This window comes from Alternaria rosae (genome assembly GCF_020736505.1).
Source record: "Alternaria rosae strain MPI-PUGE-AT-0040 chromosome Unknown BKA58scaffold_5, whole genome shotgun sequence".
NCBI classification, from domain to species: domain Eukaryota; kingdom Fungi; phylum Ascomycota; class Dothideomycetes; order Pleosporales; family Pleosporaceae; genus Alternaria; species Alternaria rosae.
Genome location: NW_025763574.1, coordinates 2,321,454 through 2,341,058, shown reverse-complemented (window position 1 = coordinate 2,341,058; position 19,605 = coordinate 2,321,454). Strand labels below are relative to the sequence as shown.

The 19,605-nt window shown below is 52.5% G+C and overlaps 9 protein-coding genes across 9 annotated transcripts; 4 read left to right on the top strand and 5 right to left on the bottom strand.

The window, feature by feature from the left end:
- BKA58DRAFT_385681 (uncharacterized protein) lies at nt 1-1,911 on the bottom strand. Its single transcript, XM_046170398.1, has one exon. It carries the CDS (start codon nt 1,557-1,559, stop codon nt 396-398), a length of 1,164 nt encoding a protein of 387 aa, XP_046025615.1. The 5' UTR covers nt 1,560-1,911; the 3' UTR covers nt 1-395.
- Nucleotides 1,912-1,934: 23 nt separating this feature from the next.
- BKA58DRAFT_183399 (uncharacterized protein) lies at nt 1,935-3,479 on the bottom strand. Its single transcript, XM_046165427.1, has 2 exons — nt 2,716-3,479; nt 1,935-2,656 (listed from the first exon to the last, which is right to left on the bottom strand). The coding sequence occupies exons 1-2, from the start codon at nt 3,176-3,178 to the stop codon at nt 2,205-2,207; spliced, it is 915 nt and encodes a 304-aa protein (XP_046025614.1). The 5' UTR covers nt 3,179-3,479; the 3' UTR covers nt 1,935-2,204.
- BKA58DRAFT_183301 (uncharacterized protein) lies at nt 3,480-5,883 on the bottom strand. Its single transcript, XM_046165426.1, has 3 exons — nt 5,479-5,883; nt 5,379-5,407; nt 3,480-5,330 (listed from the first exon to the last, which is right to left on the bottom strand). The coding sequence occupies exons 1-3, from the start codon at nt 5,733-5,735 to the stop codon at nt 3,781-3,783; spliced, it is 1,836 nt and encodes a 611-aa protein (XP_046025613.1). The 5' UTR covers nt 5,736-5,883; the 3' UTR covers nt 3,480-3,780.
- Nucleotides 5,884-6,190: 307 nt separating this feature from the next.
- Nucleotides 6,191-8,316, bottom strand: BKA58DRAFT_339719 (WD40-repeat-containing domain protein). The gene is made up of 3 exons (XM_046168316.1): nt 8,170-8,316; nt 7,941-8,113; nt 6,191-7,894 (listed from the first exon to the last, which is right to left on the bottom strand). The coding sequence occupies exons 1-3, from the start codon at nt 8,207-8,209 to the stop codon at nt 6,296-6,298; spliced, it is 1,812 nt and encodes a 603-aa protein (XP_046025612.1). The 5' UTR covers nt 8,210-8,316; the 3' UTR covers nt 6,191-6,295.
- A 243-nt stretch (nt 8,317-8,559) lies between these two features.
- Nucleotides 8,560-9,718, top strand: BKA58DRAFT_316486 (eukaryotic integral membrane protein-domain-containing protein; the record flags this gene model as incomplete). The annotated part of the gene is made up of 2 exons (XM_046167584.1): nt 8,560-8,960; nt 9,007-9,718. 2 exons carry the CDS (start codon nt 8,560-8,562, stop codon nt 9,716-9,718), a joined length of 1,113 nt encoding a protein of 370 aa, XP_046025611.1.
- Nucleotides 9,719-10,550: 832 nt separating this feature from the next.
- On the top strand, nt 10,551-11,274 carry BKA58DRAFT_402255 (uncharacterized protein; the record flags this gene model as incomplete). Its single annotated transcript, XM_046171707.1, has 2 exons — nt 10,551-11,074; nt 11,133-11,274. 2 exons carry the CDS (start codon nt 10,551-10,553, stop codon nt 11,272-11,274), a joined length of 666 nt encoding a protein of 221 aa, XP_046025610.1.
- Nucleotides 11,275-12,291: 1,017 nt separating this feature from the next.
- Nucleotides 12,292-12,644, top strand: BKA58DRAFT_440295 (uncharacterized protein; the record flags this gene model as incomplete). Its single annotated transcript, XM_046173738.1, has 2 exons — nt 12,292-12,403; nt 12,454-12,644. 2 exons carry the CDS (start codon nt 12,292-12,294, stop codon nt 12,642-12,644), a joined length of 303 nt encoding a protein of 100 aa, XP_046025609.1.
- A 1,082-nt stretch (nt 12,645-13,726) lies between these two features.
- Nucleotides 13,727-15,297, top strand: BKA58DRAFT_183232 (endoglucanase E precursor). Its single transcript, XM_046165425.1, has one exon. The coding sequence runs from the start codon at nt 14,082-14,084 to the stop codon at nt 15,123-15,125; it is 1,044 nt and encodes a 347-aa protein (XP_046025608.1). The 5' UTR covers nt 13,727-14,081; the 3' UTR covers nt 15,126-15,297.
- A 2,603-nt stretch (nt 15,298-17,900) lies between these two features.
- On the bottom strand, nt 17,901-19,605 carry BKA58DRAFT_183141 (ribose-phosphate pyrophosphokinase 4). Its single transcript, XM_046165423.1, has 5 exons — nt 19,481-19,605; nt 19,151-19,242; nt 18,710-19,082; nt 18,174-18,528; nt 17,901-18,124 (listed from the first exon to the last, which is right to left on the bottom strand). The coding sequence occupies exons 1-5, from the start codon at nt 19,549-19,551 to the stop codon at nt 18,050-18,052; spliced, it is 966 nt and encodes a 321-aa protein (XP_046025607.1). The 5' UTR covers nt 19,552-19,605; the 3' UTR covers nt 17,901-18,049.

Genomic DNA, 19,605 nt, shown 5'->3' with positions numbered 1-19,605 from the left:
ATGTACAACCACATCCCCCTCCCCACCCCCATCTCTACTATCACTCCTCCATTTCCTCTTCACCAACCCAGGATTAATCACGATTCCCCTCTGCCCCACCCCCTCCCACTCAAACTCATACGTATCCAACTGCCCAAACAACCATATCCTCACCGTCAGCGTATCCGTAATAATACGCGCAAGATCATCGTCTCTATCCTGATCGCTAGACGTAGGATTCGCCCAAGGAAAGAAGGTAAGCGAGAAGTGTTCAGCTGCTTCGCGCGTTTCGGACTGTGCCATCCAGGATTTGCGCCGGTTCGGGTACCCGGTTATGGTGCTGTAGAGGTAGACGGAGACGCGGCGGTGGAGGGAGGTGGCGGCTATGAAGTCGGGATCTAGGGTGAGGTGTGAGCTTAATACCTTCCTTGGATCGAGGGGTAGGGATGGGATGGAGGTTTACCTGATCCAACGTCGGTGCCATTTGCGACATGTGCCAGCTCTTCTGGAAATAAGGTGCCTTCCCTGTCTCCTTTTTGCTTTGGCCCTGTTATACCCAGTACGTATGCTACGAGCGCATGCTTGAGTGCCGCAGTTGGACTCGAACATTCTTGCAAGAGTTCCGCCATGTTCACGTCCTTGATGCCGAACTTCGCGATTCCAGGTCCCATACTCTGAGTTATACAGGCATGTACATCGCGGTAGAACTTCTCGATATGCTCATGCATCATGTTGAACAAGTGCGACACGCCATTCCACACTTCATCGTCGTCTGCTGCAGGCGGTAGGAAAGAGGTGACATCCTTGGACGACTCGTTTGCCATGGCGACTGGTGTTATCATCGGAGGCGATAATGCAGCAGTGGGCGTCGCTGGCATGGGTGTTTGTGATACTTGTACATATGGGCTATGGCGTCCTCCTAGACCGCCGACACCTTTGTGTTGCATCATTCCCAGATCGGGCGCAGAGTCTGCATAGCTTGGGTAATCTTTAGTACCGACATTTGCATTCTTGTGTTTATTCCGTTGCCTGAAGAGGAAGAAGGCGGCGGCAAATGCGATTGCTGCGCCGATGATGAATGTTCCGATAGCGATACCCGTTACTGCTCCGGCACTCAATCTATTGGTCTCGTCGCCGTCCGATACTCCTGCCAGTGTTCCCATGGTTGCTAGACTTGGATCTTGGGTTGTTACGGATGTTAATTGACTGGGTGTGGCGGTTGGGATCCGCGATGTTGTGATGGACGTTCTAACGATTGAGGGTTGCGATCCAAAGCTAGTGAAGGTGGGTTGGGGGCTAGAGTTGACGAGCTGTGTGTTGCTATTCTCAAGGCTATCAGAGGTAGGCAATGGCTGTATGTCCGAAATGCCATCGGATTGAGAAATCTGCCATTGAGGCAGCGCACTTATCGGTGTAAGACCATTCCCGTCCGTTTGTGCGGTGCTTGTGGGGGCAAGACCATTGGCGTTCGTCTCTGAGGTATTTGGATTGAATTCCTCACATCCCTCAAAATAAGGAACGCATCGCGTTGCATCGTCTCCAACTTCGATGGTCGTGCTACTCCGGATAAAAGGTAGCATCTTCACGATGTATTTCGCCAAACGCAAGGCGGAACCTCACCCACGAATACAACGGGCAAAAGGCGAAAAAGAGAGAAAAAGATCAAGAAACGAAACAAACCTCACCGGCCTTGAGGCCACCTATGAACAAAGACAACACGTTCGTATAAGCCGATCAGGCTCCCAGCTCAGCCGCAATCCCACCAGCATCCTACAAGGCACGCCGCACTCCGCCTCACGCACTGCAGCAGCCAAAAGCCGAATCCTTCCAACTCCCAGACACACGCTTTGTTGCTTACCGTCGTACGGGCAATCTGGCAGACGCCTTGTCATGATTGTGCAGCTTCCACTATTGGGACGGCGTAACGTGGGGCGCAAGGGTAAGTAAGCAACCAGTCCAGTATGAGTGCGCGGATACGGTGATCCATTTGTTGCGCTAAAGCGGCGGTTTTTTGTTTGGGGGCCTTAGTCTGCATGTGGATAAGGTCGGCTGTGCGCAGCCTTGTTTACACAGCCCACGTAAGGGTTGCCCGCGGTTGTGCAGGGTAAGGTGGGTTTTAGATTGCAGGTGTCTCACTTGTTGATGGTGTTTGAACGGAGATCGTCACGGCACGCGGTGGTTAAATGGGGTGAGGGAGCGAGGTTTGCACATGCCATTTCTCAAATTCAGGTTGCTGGCGGACAAGGGCAGAGTCTATGTGTTCTAGCGTCCACCACCACTTCTTCAAACCTTGTTTCTGGTTTCTTCGGTGAACTCCCTTCAAGCTCTCCTACCGGTATAGGCACTTTGGAGCCCTCGGTACCTTGAAGTTCCTGTGCAATTTCTTGGCATGGAAGTTCAGCTGTACTGTATGATCCTTTGTGGGCCAGCAGTTCCACAATTTGGTGATGAGCTGAGACCTCAGCTGCGCTTTCATCGAAGCTATACCCCCGCGCTCTTTGTTTGCGTCGCCTGATACATACAAAGGCTATGAGTAAGGCTACGAATACCGCCAAAGCCACGATGCCGGCTGCGATTCCTCCCTTTGCGCCGTTGGGAAGACTCTTTGAATTGGTGGATGCCGCCGCCGTGTTGGTGGATGTAGTTGACGGCGTCGACGTGGGAGAAGTCGAGGAAGCTGTCAACATCGATCGTTAGCGATTATTGTGTTGCCCACACGAGATCATAGAGACATACCCGTCACCTTCTCCAACCTTCCGTTCTTCAAAAAGCACCCCCGCAGCCCTAATCTCCGACAATCATCATCCAACCCCTCCACAAGATCCGGTGCCAACATCGCGGCATCAATCACAAACCCGGGATACACGGCCGTCGCCGCATCAAAAGTAGCGTTCATGAGCCAACAATTCTCATAGTCTGTTGCGCCGAGAGGACGGAAGTCGAAGCCATAACATAGCGGCTCCTTCCTGACGCAGCGGCCCATGCAATCAGACCAAGTTTCTTCGAAGGTGGGGTCTTCGAAGTCCACTTTGGCGCCGATGTCTTTTCCGCATAGATTTTGAAAAGGTACGGTGAGGTTGAAATCGTGGTAGGTGGTGGTGTTGCCTTCGCATCTGTCGCTGTCTGATTGCCCGGAGGTGTGGGTGACGATCGCAAGAAGGCATGCGAACCAAGTGTATGAACGCATTACGGATAGCATGATAGCAGCTCTTCTCCTATCAATGCGACGGTGAAAGGGGAATTAGCAGGTGCAAGAAAGGTTGAATACACTGAGCACCTTCAGCAGCTGAAATACATCTTTCTCTGTCTTCTCCCACAGCCTAGTTACGAGCATCGGCCCCCCAACAGATGCAGTGGATATGCCACAGACGATCCTCTCGACGTCAAGATCTGTACTCTACCCAATGATACTCGCAATGTGTATCTTCTCTTCCAGCCACATGTCCTTGGCAAAGCACGAGGCGTTCTCAGCCTTGTGCAAACCTCAGAAGCTATGCTGAAAAACTAGGTTAGTTGTAAGGGCGGAGTGTATTAATAGTATGAATGAACGGGAGAGAGGATGATCTTGGGGTTTACTGCGCCCTTGAACAGGAATGCTGCGCAGAGAACTGGACTTATTGAGTAGCTAGCCTTGCCAAAGTGGACGATTTGTGCGCCAAGAATATGGCGGTTCATGTGCATTGCGGGGCCGCCTGCCGTAACAGTCGTTCGTAGAAAAGATCAACCTCAATGTTGATCGAATTTGCAAGTGTTGACTGGCTCGACGTTGTCAAGGAACTATCGTGTCTTTTCTACCTTCCCTCAATAAGAGAACGGCCTAACAGTATACGTCTCCTTCTTCTCCGGCAGTGGCGAAACAGGCTTCTCCATAAACTCAGGGTACAAATACCACGCCAAGTGCTTGCCCTCCGTCTGCGCACCAGTCCATCCATTCCCCAACCAAGCCAACCTGTTGGCCGTCTTCCCCACACCATGTAGTTCGTTACCGTCACTTTGTCCCTCCAGCTCCTCCAAATAAACATACTCGAAATCTTCCCACCTTGGACTTCGCATCGCCTCAATACAATGCAACGTACTTCCCGGCCAGAGCCCAACGACCTCGCCCGTCCCCTTGTTCTTATACCAACTTCGGCATTCGTCGGCGAAGACAGTGCCCTGGAAGTAGGCGTCGACGTATTCGATGAAGTCCTTCTCGCGCGCTTCCTTGACAACCATGGCTGCGATGTTCTCTTTTTGGATCTTGCGGATTGCTCTGATGATGTAGTCGCCTAGGGTCTCAATCATACACGTCAGGCTGCCGGAGCCGATTGCGGCGTTGGGACCGAGCATGGTAAAGAGATTGGGGAAGCCAGATACGGAGTGTGAGAGGTAGTTTACGGCGCGGTCCTCCCACTTTTTGGCAAGTGGCAGGCCATTGCTGCCGGTTAGGGGGAATGGAGGTGGGGCTGAGGCTTTGAAGCCTGTGGCACACACGAGAGCGTCGATTTCGTGCGTTTTTCCGTCGGCGGTGTGGATTGCGGATTCGGAGATATGTGTTATGGGTGATGTGACGAAGTCAACGTTGGGCTGCGTCAAGGCTTCGAGATAGCCTGGACCGGGCGTCAACCGACGGCATCCTGGCGAGAAGGAGGGTAAGAGTGCTTCGAAGATCTCAGGCTTGCTCTTCAGCTTCTCTTTCATGTGCTGATGGAACATATCCTTTGCGCCCTTTTGTAACTCAGTCCCTTTCATGGTAACAGCGTGGATGCTGTTCCCATCTTCCTCAACCGAAAGCCTGAACTTGTGGTAATATTCTGGATCATTCGCGAAACGATCGCGAAGCTCTGGGGGGATCGTCGAACCATTGAAACCGTACTTGTCCCATAGCTGTTGGCCGAAGGGAGGCGAGATCCACGTCTTACTACGCACAAAGGTACTAATATGAGTACCTGGTAGACGCTGCAACGACGGAACAATCTGGATAGAAGAAGAACCAGAACCGATGACGCCTACTCGCTTGTTGTCGAAGTCGTAGGCTTGATTCCAGACTGCCGAATGCATGACCTCGCCTTTGAATGTCTCAAAGCCCTTTATCTCAGGCCAAGATGGTGTATTCAAACCACCCCTCCCTGAAACAAGTACGTCGGCCTTGTCCTGCAGCACATCTCCTGTGTCGAGATTCTTCACTGTGATGTTCCACTTCGCAGTCTTGTCATCCCAGTGGCATGCCTGAATCTCATGGCGTAGCTTGATGAAGCGATCCGCGGAGTACTTGTGCGCTACGTCTTGGAGGTAAGATTGAATCTCCGCAGACGGGGCGTAGAGCGACGACCAGTTCGGGTTCGGCTGGAACGTATACTGGTATGAGTGTGCTGTAGATTATTAGCCGTGGTTGTACTTGTAAGTTCAAGCTTGCTTACATGGTATGTCGCATGCGCAACCGGGATATCTGCGATCGAGTCAGTGGATGCACTGCGAAACAGTAAAAACACCTTGGTTAGTCACAGAAGAAATGCTTACCTGTTCTCGTACCAGGTCCCTCCAACGCCGGCATTCTTCTCATAGATGACAAGATCGACATTTCTCAATCTCTCTGGAATGCGAATGCCACAATAGATGCCCGAGTATCCAGCACCGATAACAACAACTCTCAGACGTCGCAAGTTTTCCACAGGCGCATCGTTGAGCTTGAAAGGCGGCTTCGCTGAAAGTCCATTGGCATCGTCGTTGATGGAAATGCCAGGCGCGTCGGTAGGAAGGTTAGGTACTGCCGACATCGTCAAGAAAGAGCGATCTACACAGTAGGAGTGGTTGCGCGACGTGTATCCAAAGTATATGGTTTATTCAGAGGCTAGACTGGCCAGCGTAGGTAGTAGTATAGAGTATGACAGAAACGATCCAGATGATGTTGGCCGCAAAATGGCGACAGAGAACCGTTATAAGTACGGCCACCTACACCCCTCACCATCGTCAGGGTTAGCCGTATGATACAAGTGCCGAATCAGTAGGCGGAGCGTTAGCGAGACGTCGAGTTACCAGTCGGATTCAGCAGACGGCCTGACTTTCCACCGCTATGCTTAGCCTATCAGAGCGCGACGGCCTCCGCATCTGTCTCGGCCGAGGCGCTATCCCGGACCTCCACATGCGTCCCGCTCCATCCCGCAACGTGCTCTTAGTGACTTCGCGACCGCGGAATGTCCCCGTGAAGACTTGCGCGTTCGGCTCTGGATAGTTTTTTGTCCGTTCTGTGCAACACAGCTGAAATCTCTGTGATGAGCGGCGCGATAGTTGTGCCGAAGAGCTGCAATTGAGTTTGTTTCATAGACGATCCCCGGTACTACCTCGGAACCGTGACGATAGCAATCTGTAGTAGTATAAGTGGTTGAATGCCTTCTGTGCGCATGTTACATACCTGGTTTCCAAGAGCAATAGACAATCTGGAACTATCTGGATCCCAACCAAGACTGTACTCTCCGTCTATGCCAGGGTTCCATTTGTCGCTGGGAGTTTCACTGGCGCGCCACGAGGCTATTGGTACATCTCTCTTTTCTACATCCCAAACAGTGACGGCATCGGGGCCTGCAGCAGCTAAGAGCGACCCGTCTGGAGAGAAAGCAATCTTAAAGGCCTGCGTACCATCCGTGGTGGGTAGGTATTTGACGCATTTGAAAGGTTCGTTTGCGTCCCAGATGCGCGTTGCACCAGCCATGGAGCTCGTTGCAAGCAGAACAGAGGGCAGCGAAGAACCGTTGGTGAGGTGGCTGGTCTTTGATTTTATGCGGAAGCTGAGATCGGTGGGGTACTCATCAGGATATTCGTGGACCTGTAGTTGTATCGAGTCGTTGGGGTGGAGGATGCCAAGATAGTACTTCCTGTCTTCGATACCCAGCACGGCGATGATCCTAGACGCGGCGTCATACTTGACTGTTTCCCATGTTACTGAAGTGTCGAGGGTTTGCTGGGTAGTCAAGGAATCGTTGACTTCGTAGATCTTGAAGAGCTTGATACCACAAACGACAAAAGCAGAGTCGCTTATCCAGTGGGCGTCGAATATGGCCGTGTCGGTGAATTCGGTCCATGCGGGTATAGAGTCGCTATCATTTTTCCACACCTTGATAGAGCCCTTCTCGCCGTCTGTTGAGATTGAGAGTAGCAGGTTTCGTTCCGGGTTCCAGCGAAGCGTGTTGATGAGGCCGGCAGTGGAGGAGATGACTTGCGAGGCTTGGCCGCCTTCGGTCAGCTTGATGAGCTTGTCCATCATCATCTTCTCTCCGACTTCATTGGATCGCTGTTCGCGCACAGAGACCGTGAGTTCGTTGTCGGAATGCCAGCACAGCGCGGTGACGTCGAAGTTGTCGACGGGTAAGGGTATGTCGAAATGCTGGGTGGGGGGTTCATGGCCAGGTTCTTTGCTCACAACGTGGACTTGGAGTAGGGATTTGCCGGCTGCGAGTAGCACAGGGGAGTCTATGGGCCCCCATAGTGTGTGCTCAATAAGACATGCAGGGTCTGAGGGGGGAGGGATGGAGACGGTGCCTGGAGTGAGATCAGCAACCGCGATGGCCTCCGTCTGGATCTCGGCGTCCTGGCCGATGCTGAGCGTGGATATGGGGATATCAGCAAGTGAGGGCGACTCGGCTTCCGAGACCATGGGCTCCGACTCAGCCCGCACGCTGTTTGTCACATGGGTGGTGCCGTTGGGCTCAACGTCCATGGCATCGCCGTTGACTTCTGGCTCGGGGCGCGGCTCGACGCCATTCGTGGGCTTCGTCTTCTTGCGCTTGAGCGTCTTCTTGGGCGGGGGTTCTTGGACTGCTCCATTCGCCTCGGCAGCGAGTTCGTGTGCGGGTATGCCCTTGTCGAGGGTCAAGAGGTTGCCATTGCGCGCCGAATAGGGTCGTCCGTGGTCGCTGCCGAACTTGTATCGCGGCTCCGTCTGTGCCCGTCAGTACCAGCTTCCCGCGCGCGTGTATGCGACGTACATTGCAAGCCTCGGCCTGCAGCTGGTCGAAGCACAGCCCATCCTGCACGAGCCTGATGAGAGCGTGCTGCTCGATGTTCTTTGCAAAGGGCAGCGTGTCGGGGTCGCGGACCCAGCATCGCGAGAGTTGCAGGGCGGCATTACCGAATCCGGCCTCCTGAAGATATCGCCATACTGCACCTAGACGTCAGTCATGCAGGCCAACAGAGGCGTGGGCTGGGGAGGTGTACCGAGATAGTTCATCGCGTTGCTGCTCAGAGTCTCCGCCATGGCGCATCCTGTACGCGCTGCATGCGCCGGGGAGCAGACTGCGTAGATTCGGGGATAGGCAGGGCGTCGTGGGTGCGCGATTCGTGGTGGTGGTGGTCGTCGTCGTCGAGCTTGTTGGAGGATCGAAGGCTACCTGCAACTACTCAGCACTCTGGCGGCCGCTAGTCCCCACAAGATCTTCGTCCGAGCGCCGTTCATGATCCCTGCCGTCAACACATGCAGACATACTCACGCCTGCATGCTGCTTTCACCCTCGACACCTCCACCGCCCGTCTGGACCTGCCCGGGCCGATAAGTGAAGGACGCCGAATATCCTCACCTCTCGCCTCCAGACGCCTCGTTCCCCCACCATGGCGCGCATCAATCTTCCCCCGCTCACTCGGGGCGTGCTGGCGGCCGTCGTATTCTTTACGCTGATCAATTTCGCACTGCGACCGAACGCCAACTTGGTACAAAAGATCGAGAAGCCAATCATCGGCGTGGGAAATGGCGTCCCATGGCTTACCATCGTTCCCCGCCGTTCGGTGCCGTGGTATCCTTGGGTCTTCGCATTGGCGACTGTGGTGGAGCAGAACCTCCTCGGCCTCATCACCACCGGACTCACCGTCTTCTACGGCGGACGCTACCTGGAAAGAGCGTGGGGGTCTCACGAGTTCACCAAGTTCATGCTCTTCGTGGCCATGATACCCAACGTGCTCGCATATCTGCTCTACATCGTCGGCTACCTGATCATGGGCAAGACGTCTTTGATGTGAGTACTCGGCCTTCTTCCCATGCGCTGTACTGACCAAGTCTAGGCGCACTACCATCTCTGGTGGCATTGCCATCCAAGCTGGCTTCCTCGTCTCCTTCAAGCAGCTCGTCCCCGAACACACCGTTGCCATCGCAAAAGGCCTCATTCGCATGCGCGTCAAGCACTTCCCTGCCATCTTCCTCCTCACCAACACGATTTCCGGTATAATACTGGGTACCGAGACAGCCATGTTCCTGGCATACTTCGGCTTCTTCACTGCCTGGATCTACCTCCGCTTCTACCGCATAAGCCCATCACTATCGTCTACTGCAACGGGTGACGGCTCTGTCATCCGCGGCGACGCCTCAGATACCTTCTCGTTTGCCCACTTCTTCCCGGAGCCCATACAAACACCCGTTGGCGCCCTCTCCGACGGCATCTACAACACACTCGTATCGCTCAAAGTGTGCATACCGTTTTCAGATCAGGACATCGATGCAGGCAACGAACAGGCGAGCGCCCGGGCTGAAGGGGGTCTACCGAGCATCATGAACCCTAACAGCAAGGGCGGTCGAGGAGGGGCCACACGTGCTGAGGCGGAGAGGAGACGTGCTCTCGCTCTAGAAGCTCTGAACCAGCGCCTGAACGCAGCAGCGTCTCGGGGTCCCAGTGCCGCTGCTCCTTCAGCGCCTTCCGTCTCCGGACCTACCGAGTCACTGGGCGAGACAAACTACGAGCCGGACCGACCGGAGGCACCAGAGAGATCAGGGGCGTAGTACACTCGCTCCCAGGGATATCTAAGATCGCTTTGAATACCCATTGTCGTTCATATACCCGCAGGAGCAGGCGCCTCCCCCGCTCCATCGAGCACCTACAAATTCTTGGTGTCTTGGGCATGGTACATTGCGACGGCGTCTTGTTAGCGTTGCAGCGCTTTGTTTGGTCGCGTTATTGGAGCGCATATGATACCACCACTCGGGAGGGACTTGTCAGTATTCTTGTACCCAATTATTGTCTTCTACCAGAATAGAGTAAGTCGACTGTTTACAAGTCCATCCGTTTCATTCGCCGACTGTTGCACTTTGCGAAAGACGTTGCCGCGACGCAGCGGGCCAGTGCCAGAAACGGCACCTCATCAACAATGCGCGCTCAAGTGCTCAACTGTACTCGACTTGAATCAGCACCGCCGTTGCGTTTCAGTCGACATGCATCTCTCATGCGCACATAATCGAGCGCTTCCTAGTCACCACCCGCACTTTTGAAGACTGCGTTTCCGCAGAAGTCCTCGAAGGGCCGCACGCAGCCTACGTGCAGACTGGTCGCGTACTGCAGGTGATCAGTGCAACCAGTCACTTTGTTACACAACTCTGTCCGCCGAGTCTCACGGAGCCGGTAGAGAGCAAGTGTTGTGACAGTTGATACACAGAAAAAGAAATTGCCGTCTCATATTGCTTTGGGAAGAAAGATGCTCTCACCTCCGCGAGACGTACAATCCATGAGGAGTACAAGTAGACTGGAAATCTCTATAGTTTCTCCAGACAACGCGCGTCCTATTCACACTTCAGTTCCATAAATCCTCTCTACTTTGACAGTAGCAAATCGTCCATCATGTACTCATCCATCCTCACCACCCTCATCGTGACCAGCACCACCCTCGCCGCAAGTCTGCCCCCGAGCCCAGGTCATCCTTTCATCCCCTCAGAATACGTCCCAGAACCTGCGTATCCAGCTGCAAAGCGACAAGGCCTCCCCCTCGGTGATGTTTTGGGCGGAGGCGATGCCTTGGGCGGCCTAGGAGACTTACTAGGCACTGGAGGCGACACAGAAAGCTCCTCCGTTGCTCCTGCACCCGCTCCAACTCCTGCCCCCAGAGCATCAGACATCGTCATGACAACCACAATGGTCACCGTAACAGCGACGTTGTCCACGCCGTTACCAGTCGCGCCATCAGCTTCCGTATCTCCCGTACCTGAAGATCTGGCCGGCGTCTACGTCTGCGACGACATCAACTGGAACGGCGCATGTTCGCATCACTTCACCAAGCCAGGCGGTTCAGATATTGACTGCGCACAATTGTCTGGCAGGGAATCATCCATCGGACCGGATCCAGGCTTCTTGTGCGAGTTCTTCACGTATGTCAACATTTCACCGCTCCCTTTTGCGGGCCTTGGCTAATACTTTTGTCTACAGAAACTCGTACTGCAAGAAGGAGGCTAGCAATGAATCAGACTTTCTCAGCTTGAGCTGGCCTGGTAATCCCGATCTGAGGAGTACGGATAAGGGCAATTTGAATGATAAGTTATTGAGCTATGTTTGCTTTAAGGTGCTGTAGGGATATGGTTTGGAGGATGGGGATGGAGAGTTTGGGAGGAGGTCGAAGCTGGATGAGTAAAGAGGGCAGGCTTTCTTTCGTTTAGGCTTAATTGATGAATTAACGACTCAGAAGATCTTGGCTTTAAGTACCACAAACTTCTTTCCGAGTGCGTTAGCACCAGGGGTGGCTAGAGGTGTTGGTGGTGATTTCAGGGTGTGTGGTTCCTGCACAACACATTGCTCATTTGGATCGTCACTGACGATCAATGACCATGTGCTGCTTCTCGTGCATACATGTTTCTTGGTAGCACATGTCAGGCACGCTCGCTACGAGCTTGCTCCTCACATGTCCCATTGCGTTCTTTCTTTGTTTGTTTACTTGCTCCCAATCTTCTTCCATCCTACATCACCATTTTCTTAACACTATTCTTCTGAGACTGTTTCTTAGTATTATTACGGCATCTCTACCTTGTTCATCCTCAATCTACACTATCCCTCTCCATGTCATCGCTATCCGTCTTATTCTTCGACGCACCCAGGGCGTCATCTTAGTATTGTTACAACATCTCTACGCTTATTTATCCTCGTTCTTTGACGAGCGCATCCTCATCGTCGATATATACCTTATCCTCCGACGCACCCAGACCGTTACAGCGTCGATGTCAGTAGACAACGTATCACACGATTGGGGGAATTGATCTCATCGAGTTCGATGATTCATTCTCGCTACCTTTTAGTGGCCTTGGATAACTTTGCTGCTACCGCTGCCCTCATTCCAATTGTTCCCACGACGGCACTTGGGGTACGTCTCATTCGTCTACCATCTTGTTGTCCAAGCTAACTTCAGCTTTCCAGCATCCAGCCATCGCATTGCTCTATTCTTGGTATCGTTCCTCCAGGGCGGTCCCCATTCTCGTCATCAACTATTGCTTTCATCACTATCGACATGATTCAACAACATTTTTACGATCTATTAACAACTCTATTACTCCACCAGCCATCACTGGATTCCAGCGATATAGCGAGTTCGAACTTCATGAGGATCTGTCGGAAAATTTCTGCAGCCAGTGGACTCGGCTTATCGAAACTCCGATCACAAGTCTTCACTGTAAGATTCCCTCCTAACCGCGCTTCCTCGTCTAGAGAGGGTACGCAATATACTCTAGCATCTCTTCGTGCTATACTAATCTGGCTCCAGCATCCTTCCACTATCCCTACACCATTCCTTCGGCAATCGCATTCCTATTATCGATATTCTTGTTATCTTTCAACGCACCAATCACCCCAATTACAGCAAACCGCCAAAACGCAGTTCACCGCCATATGGGCTTCACTCACGCCCTCTTCAACGGCGCTGCCTTCGCTACCAAGGAGATCACGGTTAACTAGGAATGCGAAGTAAGTACACATGGATCTATGCTTGAATATTATGCTAACAGTTGATAGAGAGCAGAACGCAGACGCGACAGCCTATAACGCGGCATCAAATCGCTAAATGAGACTACTGCCTTTCCACAATCCCAGGACTAATGAGCCAATCCGTCGCCGTCGCGACACTTGGGGCCTACTCGCAATGATACTCACCCCCTCAACACATGCGCATTCTCCATGGAGACAAAAAGCGCGCTGAAGCCACCAATTTCTCCTGGTGCAGCTACGCGTTCTAGTTCCAGCTACCACATCATTCCTATCGCCTGTCATTCATCGATATCATATCCTTATACCTCGGGCGGCCACACACATTCGCATCCTTACCTTCATTCTCAACATCTCTACTCTTCATCGGCGTCTCCAGCGGCTGTTATTGATGCCCTCGTTATAGCCATGCCTCTGCTCCAGTCAGTACCAGATCTGAGGGGTGCGATCCCTATCCTTTCGCGTTGATCCATATCCTACCTAAGTATCGTTGTGCCTACGACGTCGCACAGGACAAGCTCCGTTACCTGCTCCGTATCCTTGACAACTGCAACACATTGAAACCCAAGAATTCAAAGACAAAGACAATTTCCGCGCACCATCTTTGACAGGATCAATGGTCCTTGGGGTCCATGGGCTGGATGTTATTTGTCGCGATTCGAGGTCGATGGCATCCTGGATGGAAATGTCACCTTGGAAATGTTGGGAGCGGACTTCGTTGGTGTGGCTCTTATTTTAGAGAATCATATGTTCTCTTCTCAATCTTGCTTCTCATGTCACAGTGATGCTGATGTTCTGTCTGACGCCGAAGCGCAGAGAAGGCATACTCCAGCTTGCGCTCAGGGCTTCAGGCTTTCTTTCCATCTCTTACAACACCAATATTTACACCCTGTGCCAGAAGGCGTTATTCATTGTCGTTCACTCGTACCTTCGGACCAAAGGAAGGGAACAGCCTTCGTTCGTGGAATTTATGTCTTCCGCACCATTCCCAATCAAGTTTAGTGCATCAATTACCAGGTCCGCGATCGTCATCGCAACGGTCATCTTGCCACATACCCACCGCTGTACCCCCGCATCGTCTCAAAATCTACGACTACCACACTTTTCTAGTGTCATGCGCAATATCGCAAAATAAACGCTTGGCCAATGATGTCTACACAGCATCCAGTAGCAACGTGGCCGTAGAAAGATCGCGGAATTCTCCAAAGGCTACCCGGCTTTCTTGTACTGCACGCAATATATTCGGAGGCCACGATCCAGCTAACTCCGGAACTTGTTTACTATTCTACGAGACTAGGAACCGTCTTCCGTGTTAGTCTCAAATGTGAGCAGAATGTTGCACAGTATAAATGCGCCTGTAGTCGCAGTTCCATAACGTGCTGTGCATCTAGCAACTTACTATAATTCGTCATGAAGCTCTCCGTACCCCCTTTCGTACTACTAGCAGTCATTGACCATGTCACTGCCCTTCGATTTCTCGGACGTGTGAATCCGGACACGCAAGAGTTGACATGGCCCGGAACCGGCGTATCCTTCACCTTTACAGGTTCCTCAGCTAGCATAGGCATCGAAGCCACGAGCGGCACTAACAGTGCTGAGCTGACCATCGATGGTGTAGCCACTGTTATCTCGGATGTCAGTGGAACCTCTATCAAAACGCCCGCTGACCTCCGCAACGGCAAACACACGATCGAACTGCGGAAAAGATCAGAGGCTTCATATGGCACCATAACCATCGGCAACGTAACAACGGATGGCACCTTCGGTTCGGATGTTTACTCATCCCGCAAGATCCAAGTCATTGGGGACTCCATCACTGTCGGCTACGGTCTTGACGGTGTCAACCCGTGTGTGAACACCGCAGCCGTAGAAAACAACCCCAAGACCTACGCCGCCCTCGCTGCCGACGCATTAGATGCCGACTACGACATCATCGCCTGGAGCGGCATCGGTCTAACCAGAAACTACGTCTCTTCAACTCCCGACCCAAGCGACATCATGCCTCAGCGCTGGACCAGATATGGCGCTCTCGATCCGTTGAACAGCTACACATTCCCAGCAAACGCGACACCAGACGCCGTAGTTATCAATCTCGGCACCAACGACTTTGGCTATCAAGCTGGTGTACGCGACCCAATCGTCCCGGCAGAATACACTGCCGCCATGGTCAACTTTGTCAAGACGATTAAGACACACTACCCAGACGCTGCTTTCTTCCTTCTGACATCGCCTATGCTTGGTGACGGATATCCTGCAGGTCAGGCACAAAAGACTACGCAGACGAATGCGCTCAACGCTGCGATTGCGCAACTTTCAAACAGTACGAATATTAGTCTGGTGGATATGCCGACGCAAGGCTCAGACGTTGGTTGTGACTACCATCCTAATGCTGCGACGCATGCGGAGATGGCGGAGATTCTGGCCAAGGCTCTTGCTGGTGAACTGGGTTGGTGAAAAAGGAGGGAAGTTGCGTAGAGAGTTTGAAGATGTATATACTTGGAGAATGTAATTGTGTCCAAGATCTCTAAGCTTGACGACTTTCTGCACATGAGCTCGCTGCAGAGGCGGACCATTTCAGGCTTCCTGCTTAGATGTGTACTACATAAAATGCGACCTACGTAGACAAGATTAATCGCATCACCCACGGTTAGCATCTGAGCAAGGTGCAACATGCAGATGTTACGTCGAAAAGCCCGCGTAGTATAAAGTGTATCACCGCCATATCTCCCGGGCAAGCACTCTTCTCCCAAACCGTCACATCTGTGCAACACTGACATGTTGAATAGACCTTCTACCGCAAATCTCATCACAGCTCACACAGACTATCGTGAAGAGGAACCCCTTGACGTTCCCATGATATGCCCCGAGAGTCACTCCTTTACGTCTACAGCTCCAGTCCCGGTGATTAGGCCCCAGGCACAAGCATCTCCCTTCCCCGCGCTACATCCATACACCTCCATACTTCCACGATACCACGATTCTCCACATGACCCTCTACACCGAAACATCTTCATACATCTACAACCCACCTCCACCGGTCCACCCCCACCTCACGCCACCCCAAAACCCCGTCTCACCTTGCCCCCTCCGCCCACAAAATTTGCCCCCCGAGTCGGCCCTTCACCCACAATACCAGATCCGAACTATCCCCTTAGGCGAAGATCCAGAGTCCAAAAATCGTATGATAATACATCAAAGTTCACCGTTTCGGACCGTCGAGGATAGTCATCACCTGGACCCTGGCCGGGGGTTCTGCTACTTTCGAGACAATTGCACTCGTAACGAGGCTGGATGCAGTCTCAATCCGGTGAGATGGAAAGCGGAAAGGATGTGAGGAGGGAAGGGATGTGTTGCGTTACAACGATTGCGCCATATAAAGTTCACACCCGCTCTTTTACTCTTTCGGTCTGTTCTGGGATGTGAACAACTTTAATTTCCTGGACGCTGGTTTTGGGGAATCTGGAATCTGGGAAACCTGTGTCTTCGATGCGAGGCAGCATGGGGGGGTTTTTGGGGGGCAGGATTGTCTCGTGCGCTTCGTTTGGCTTCTTCCGGCTTTTGAGTTTATGGGTAGCTGGGGTGATTGGTGCGAGCGTGTGATGCTGGATCCTTGCGTCTGCTTGCATCCCGGAGGACCCTGGAGATCTACTTGCGTGCTCTCGCGCATGTGTTCACGCGGCATATCCTTGTTGTAAGGGGTAGACTGAGTGAATTCTTGAGGCAGCTCGGTAGCCGTGTAGGCTATTGAAACCGTATTTGAGGGGTTTGACGGAGAATTGTAGTTCATTCACCTACGCTGCTTGAAAGACCTCGCATTCGCATTCAGCCGTGCGATAGAGTTGATAAAGGGCGTGGAGATGGTGGTCATCTGAAGGTCAGTGCTGTTGTGGGGTGAACGACCCTGTGCGAGGGTTGCCAAGCATCACGAGAATGTTGGAGCTAGTTGACCGCATCTTCTACCGTAGTAGAACAGCGACATCTTATTAAACATTGACGTGCTCACCGCCTCTCAAGCATATCGCACCGGACCAAATCAAATGACTTCGTATTATAATAGTCAGAGCACGACTCTCACATTCAGTGCTATGCGCAGCCCGGCCATCTTGTCTGACGTGCTCTTACGAGCGGCGAGACACGAACGGCCATAAGCTCCGTTGCATCGCGTGGACCCGTTCTAGACGGGCAACCGCCTAGCAGCGAACGCTTGTTTGAACATGTTTATCAGCCACGCACTAGCCATGCCGATGCAGTGGCTAAACTTCGGCATCGGTGGATGCGAAAACCACAAGTCCGATAATCGTCAAACCCCAAAGTTTAAAATCCGTCTTTCGCGGATCTGTCCAGATTCCACCTATGCTTAACCCACGGGTTAAACATAGCAACGCGTTCGGACCACCTTGACTCCTCGGATCGGAGCGGAAGATCGGCGGGTACCGTGAGCATCGTGATCTTCAGCATGGTTTGAAATCTCCGAACAGTACCGGCAGTCGTAGGAAATAACTGGAGAAGAAAGCAACTTGACTCGGCAGGATCTGAGGTGATTACTGATTACAAGACCTGAACCTGAGGGCGGAGGTCGTTGAGTAGTGGCAGGTGGAGCTCACGGAGTCTACGGTGTTTGCTTACACAACCCTCTTCTGGATATGCTGGCTGCGATATGTGGAGCGTATCTGGAGGTGGCTGAGGCGATCGAGCTTGTCGAAGTAACACTAACCGGGACAGTACAATACTCCGCGTGTTTGTCGATCATCGTTTGATGTCAGTACAAAGGCGCTGGTTGTGGCTGCATGTTAAGCCTGTCACCGCGCAAGCCAGTACGACGCGCATACATCGTGATAGTACAATATATGCCTGTAAGCGATGTCTAGCGGTGATCAATTCCGCTCCTTGTGCTTGCGCAGTAAAGATCAGCGAGATCTCGCAGGTCGTGAAACCTTATTTGCGCGTGGGGAGAATGTAGTTTGACGATGATATAAAGTTCGGTCGGCTCCATGCTAAAAGGGACTAACTTGCTAGTTCGTATCGCGCAATGTGACGGAGTAGACAAGTGCCTCACCATGGCGTCCTCTGGCACCTGCATGTCAAACCCGGCTGACAGCGGATTTAGTTTAGACGCACCTGCCACGAGTTTAGCGGAAGGAAGATGTTATAGAAACGTGCAATTTCATTAATGCACTTAGTGCGACGCCACATGCTGCAGCAGTGGCTTCGCCAATAGATGCGGGATCTGAAGGCGATCTGCAGATCTTCATAGACTCATGATGTCTGTCGTCTGAAGAATAGTCCAAGTCCTGATGCTGATCCTAACGCCTATACCGCCAGTGACGCCGTTAATTCATATGCTAGATGACTGCCGTTGACGAATGGTGATGCCTCCCTTAGTCGACGGGCGCGTGCTTGAAGAGGAAACTAACACTCTCGCCGTTGTGAGTACGCCTGCAGGCCTCGGCAAGCTGTGTGCCGTTAGAGCGGCATCTTTCCAAAGTATACTGAGTTACTTACGGTCGGACTAATATCGATTGTCTCAATGCGGTCACACAACTCCTTCTTATCCTCATGGGGTACGGTGTTGGTGACGACGATCTTCTTGAGTTTGCTGCCATTCAGAGCTTCAATGGCATTGCCGCTCAAGATGCCGTGGGTGACGATTGCGAGCGCATCCTTCGCACCCTCGGAGATGAGAACGTCCGCTGCTTTGACAAGTGTACCGCACGTGTCGGCCATGTCATCGACCAGGATGGCCGTCTTTCCTCGTACGTCTCCTACTAGCACCATACGCGAGACCTCATTGGGGCGCGTGCGCTCCTTATGGATGAGGGCAAAGCCAAGGTTCAAGCCATCCGCTATCGAAGTTGCCCTGAAAATGCGTTAGTACTAGTACCTTCTAGAAGTCGTTCTACGGAGAGCAGTCCGAGAACTCAGTATGGTACAGAGTAAAACTCCAGGGTCTTGAGTTTGCGCCGTTGTACCACTGCTCACTGCCGCACTGGGCACCAAGACTTGGGGCAGTTGTTAGCAGACGGGACGTGTGGTCTTACCTCTTCGCGCCTCCCGCATCTGGACTGACGATGACACAGTCCTTGACGTCCAGGTTTTCGCGAATCCACCTGAGCGTGCTAGGTTCTGCATAGAGGTTATCTACGGGGACATTGAAGAACCCCTGGATCTGACTGGCATGAAGATCCATTGTGATGACGTGGTTGCAACCGGCGGTTTGAAGCATGTTTGCCATGAGCTTTGCGGTGATTGGCGCACGGGACTTGTCCTTCTTGTCCTGGCGGGCATACGGGAAGTTTGGAATCACGGCGGTGATACGGCGCGCGGAAGCGGTCTTGCATGCATTGATCATAATCAGCAGCTCCATGAGCGCATCATTGATGTCGCCTGGTGGTGTGGACTGCAAAATGAAGACTGCATTGTGGTAAGCCGAGCACTAGACGCAGCGGTACTCGATCCCATGTAGATATAATGATGCATACCATCTTCGTCTCGAACGGACTCTCCGATTGTTACAGAAGTCTCCTGGTTCGAGTATTGGAGCACGAGAATCTTGGTAAGCTCGATTCCGAGTCTGTAACTCAATTAGCGATGCAGTTGGAGCACGTGCCTGACACTCCGAGGCCCTGTTCCTGTGTCCGTTTCACAAGAAGAAAGAAGAAAACATCAAAGAGATACCGAATGACTCCGCAGATTGTGCGATGCCCATGGCTATTGCATGATGGTGGGGGTGAAAATGTTGCAGTCGTCGGGCAGCTGCATGCCAAGTCGTAGCCTCGAAAGAGCGTCAAGAATGAAGAACTTGAACATACCGGTCGGCAACCAGAGCCGCAAGTTCAGGATAGCTGTTGCCGGTCAATAACTTAATGCTGTTGGTAGCCATGATGGTGAGTGTGACGGTGGAAATTATGGCTCTCTACAGGTCGTCACGTCGTCG

Coding starts and splice junctions, on each gene's coding strand:
- BKA58DRAFT_339719 (XM_046168316.1), bottom strand. CDS start 8,209: ATGGCGGAGACTCTGAGCAGCAACGCGATGAACTATCTCG. Junction 8,114..8,169: donor CAACGCGATGAACTATCTCG/GTACACCTCCCC, acceptor GTCTAGGTGCAG/TATGGCGATATCTTCAGGAG. Junction 7,895..7,940: donor TGCAGGCCGAGGCTTGCAAT/GTACGTCGCATA, acceptor TGACGGGCACAG/ACGGAGCCGCGATACAAGTT.
- BKA58DRAFT_183399 (XM_046165427.1), bottom strand. CDS start 3,178: ATGCTATCCGTAATGCGTTCATACACTTGGTTCGCATGCCTTCTTGCG. Junction 2,657..2,715: donor AAGGTTGGAGAAGGTGACGG/GTATGTCTCTAT, acceptor CGATGTTGACAG/CTTCCTCGACTTCTCCCACG.
- BKA58DRAFT_183232 (XM_046165425.1), top strand. CDS start 14,082: ATGAAGCTCTCCGTACCCCCTTTCGTACTACTAGCAGTCATTGACCAT.
- BKA58DRAFT_385681 (XM_046170398.1), bottom strand. CDS start 1,559: ATGCTACCTTTTATCCGGAGTAGCACGACCATCGAAGTTGGAGACGAT.
- BKA58DRAFT_183141 (XM_046165423.1), bottom strand. CDS start 19,551: ATGGCTACCAACAGCATTAAGTTATTGACCGGCAACAGCTATCCTGAA. Junction 19,243..19,480: donor GCGGCTCTGGTTGCCGACCG/GTATGTTCAAGT, acceptor ATTGAGTTACAG/ACTCGGAATCGAGCTTACCA. Junction 19,083..19,150: donor GTCCGTTCGAGACGAAGATG/GTATGCATCATT, acceptor ACCACAATGCAG/TCTTCATTTTGCAGTCCACA.
- BKA58DRAFT_183301 (XM_046165426.1), bottom strand. CDS start 5,735: ATGTCGGCAGTACCTAACCTTCCTACCGACGCGCCTGGCATTTCCATC. Junction 5,408..5,478: donor GGGACCTGGTACGAGAACAG/GTAAGCATTTCT, acceptor ACTCGATCGCAG/ATATCCCGGTTGCGCATGCG. Junction 5,331..5,378: donor TTGCGCATGCGACATACCAT/GTAAGCAAGCTT, acceptor AATAATCTACAG/CACACTCATACCAGTATACG.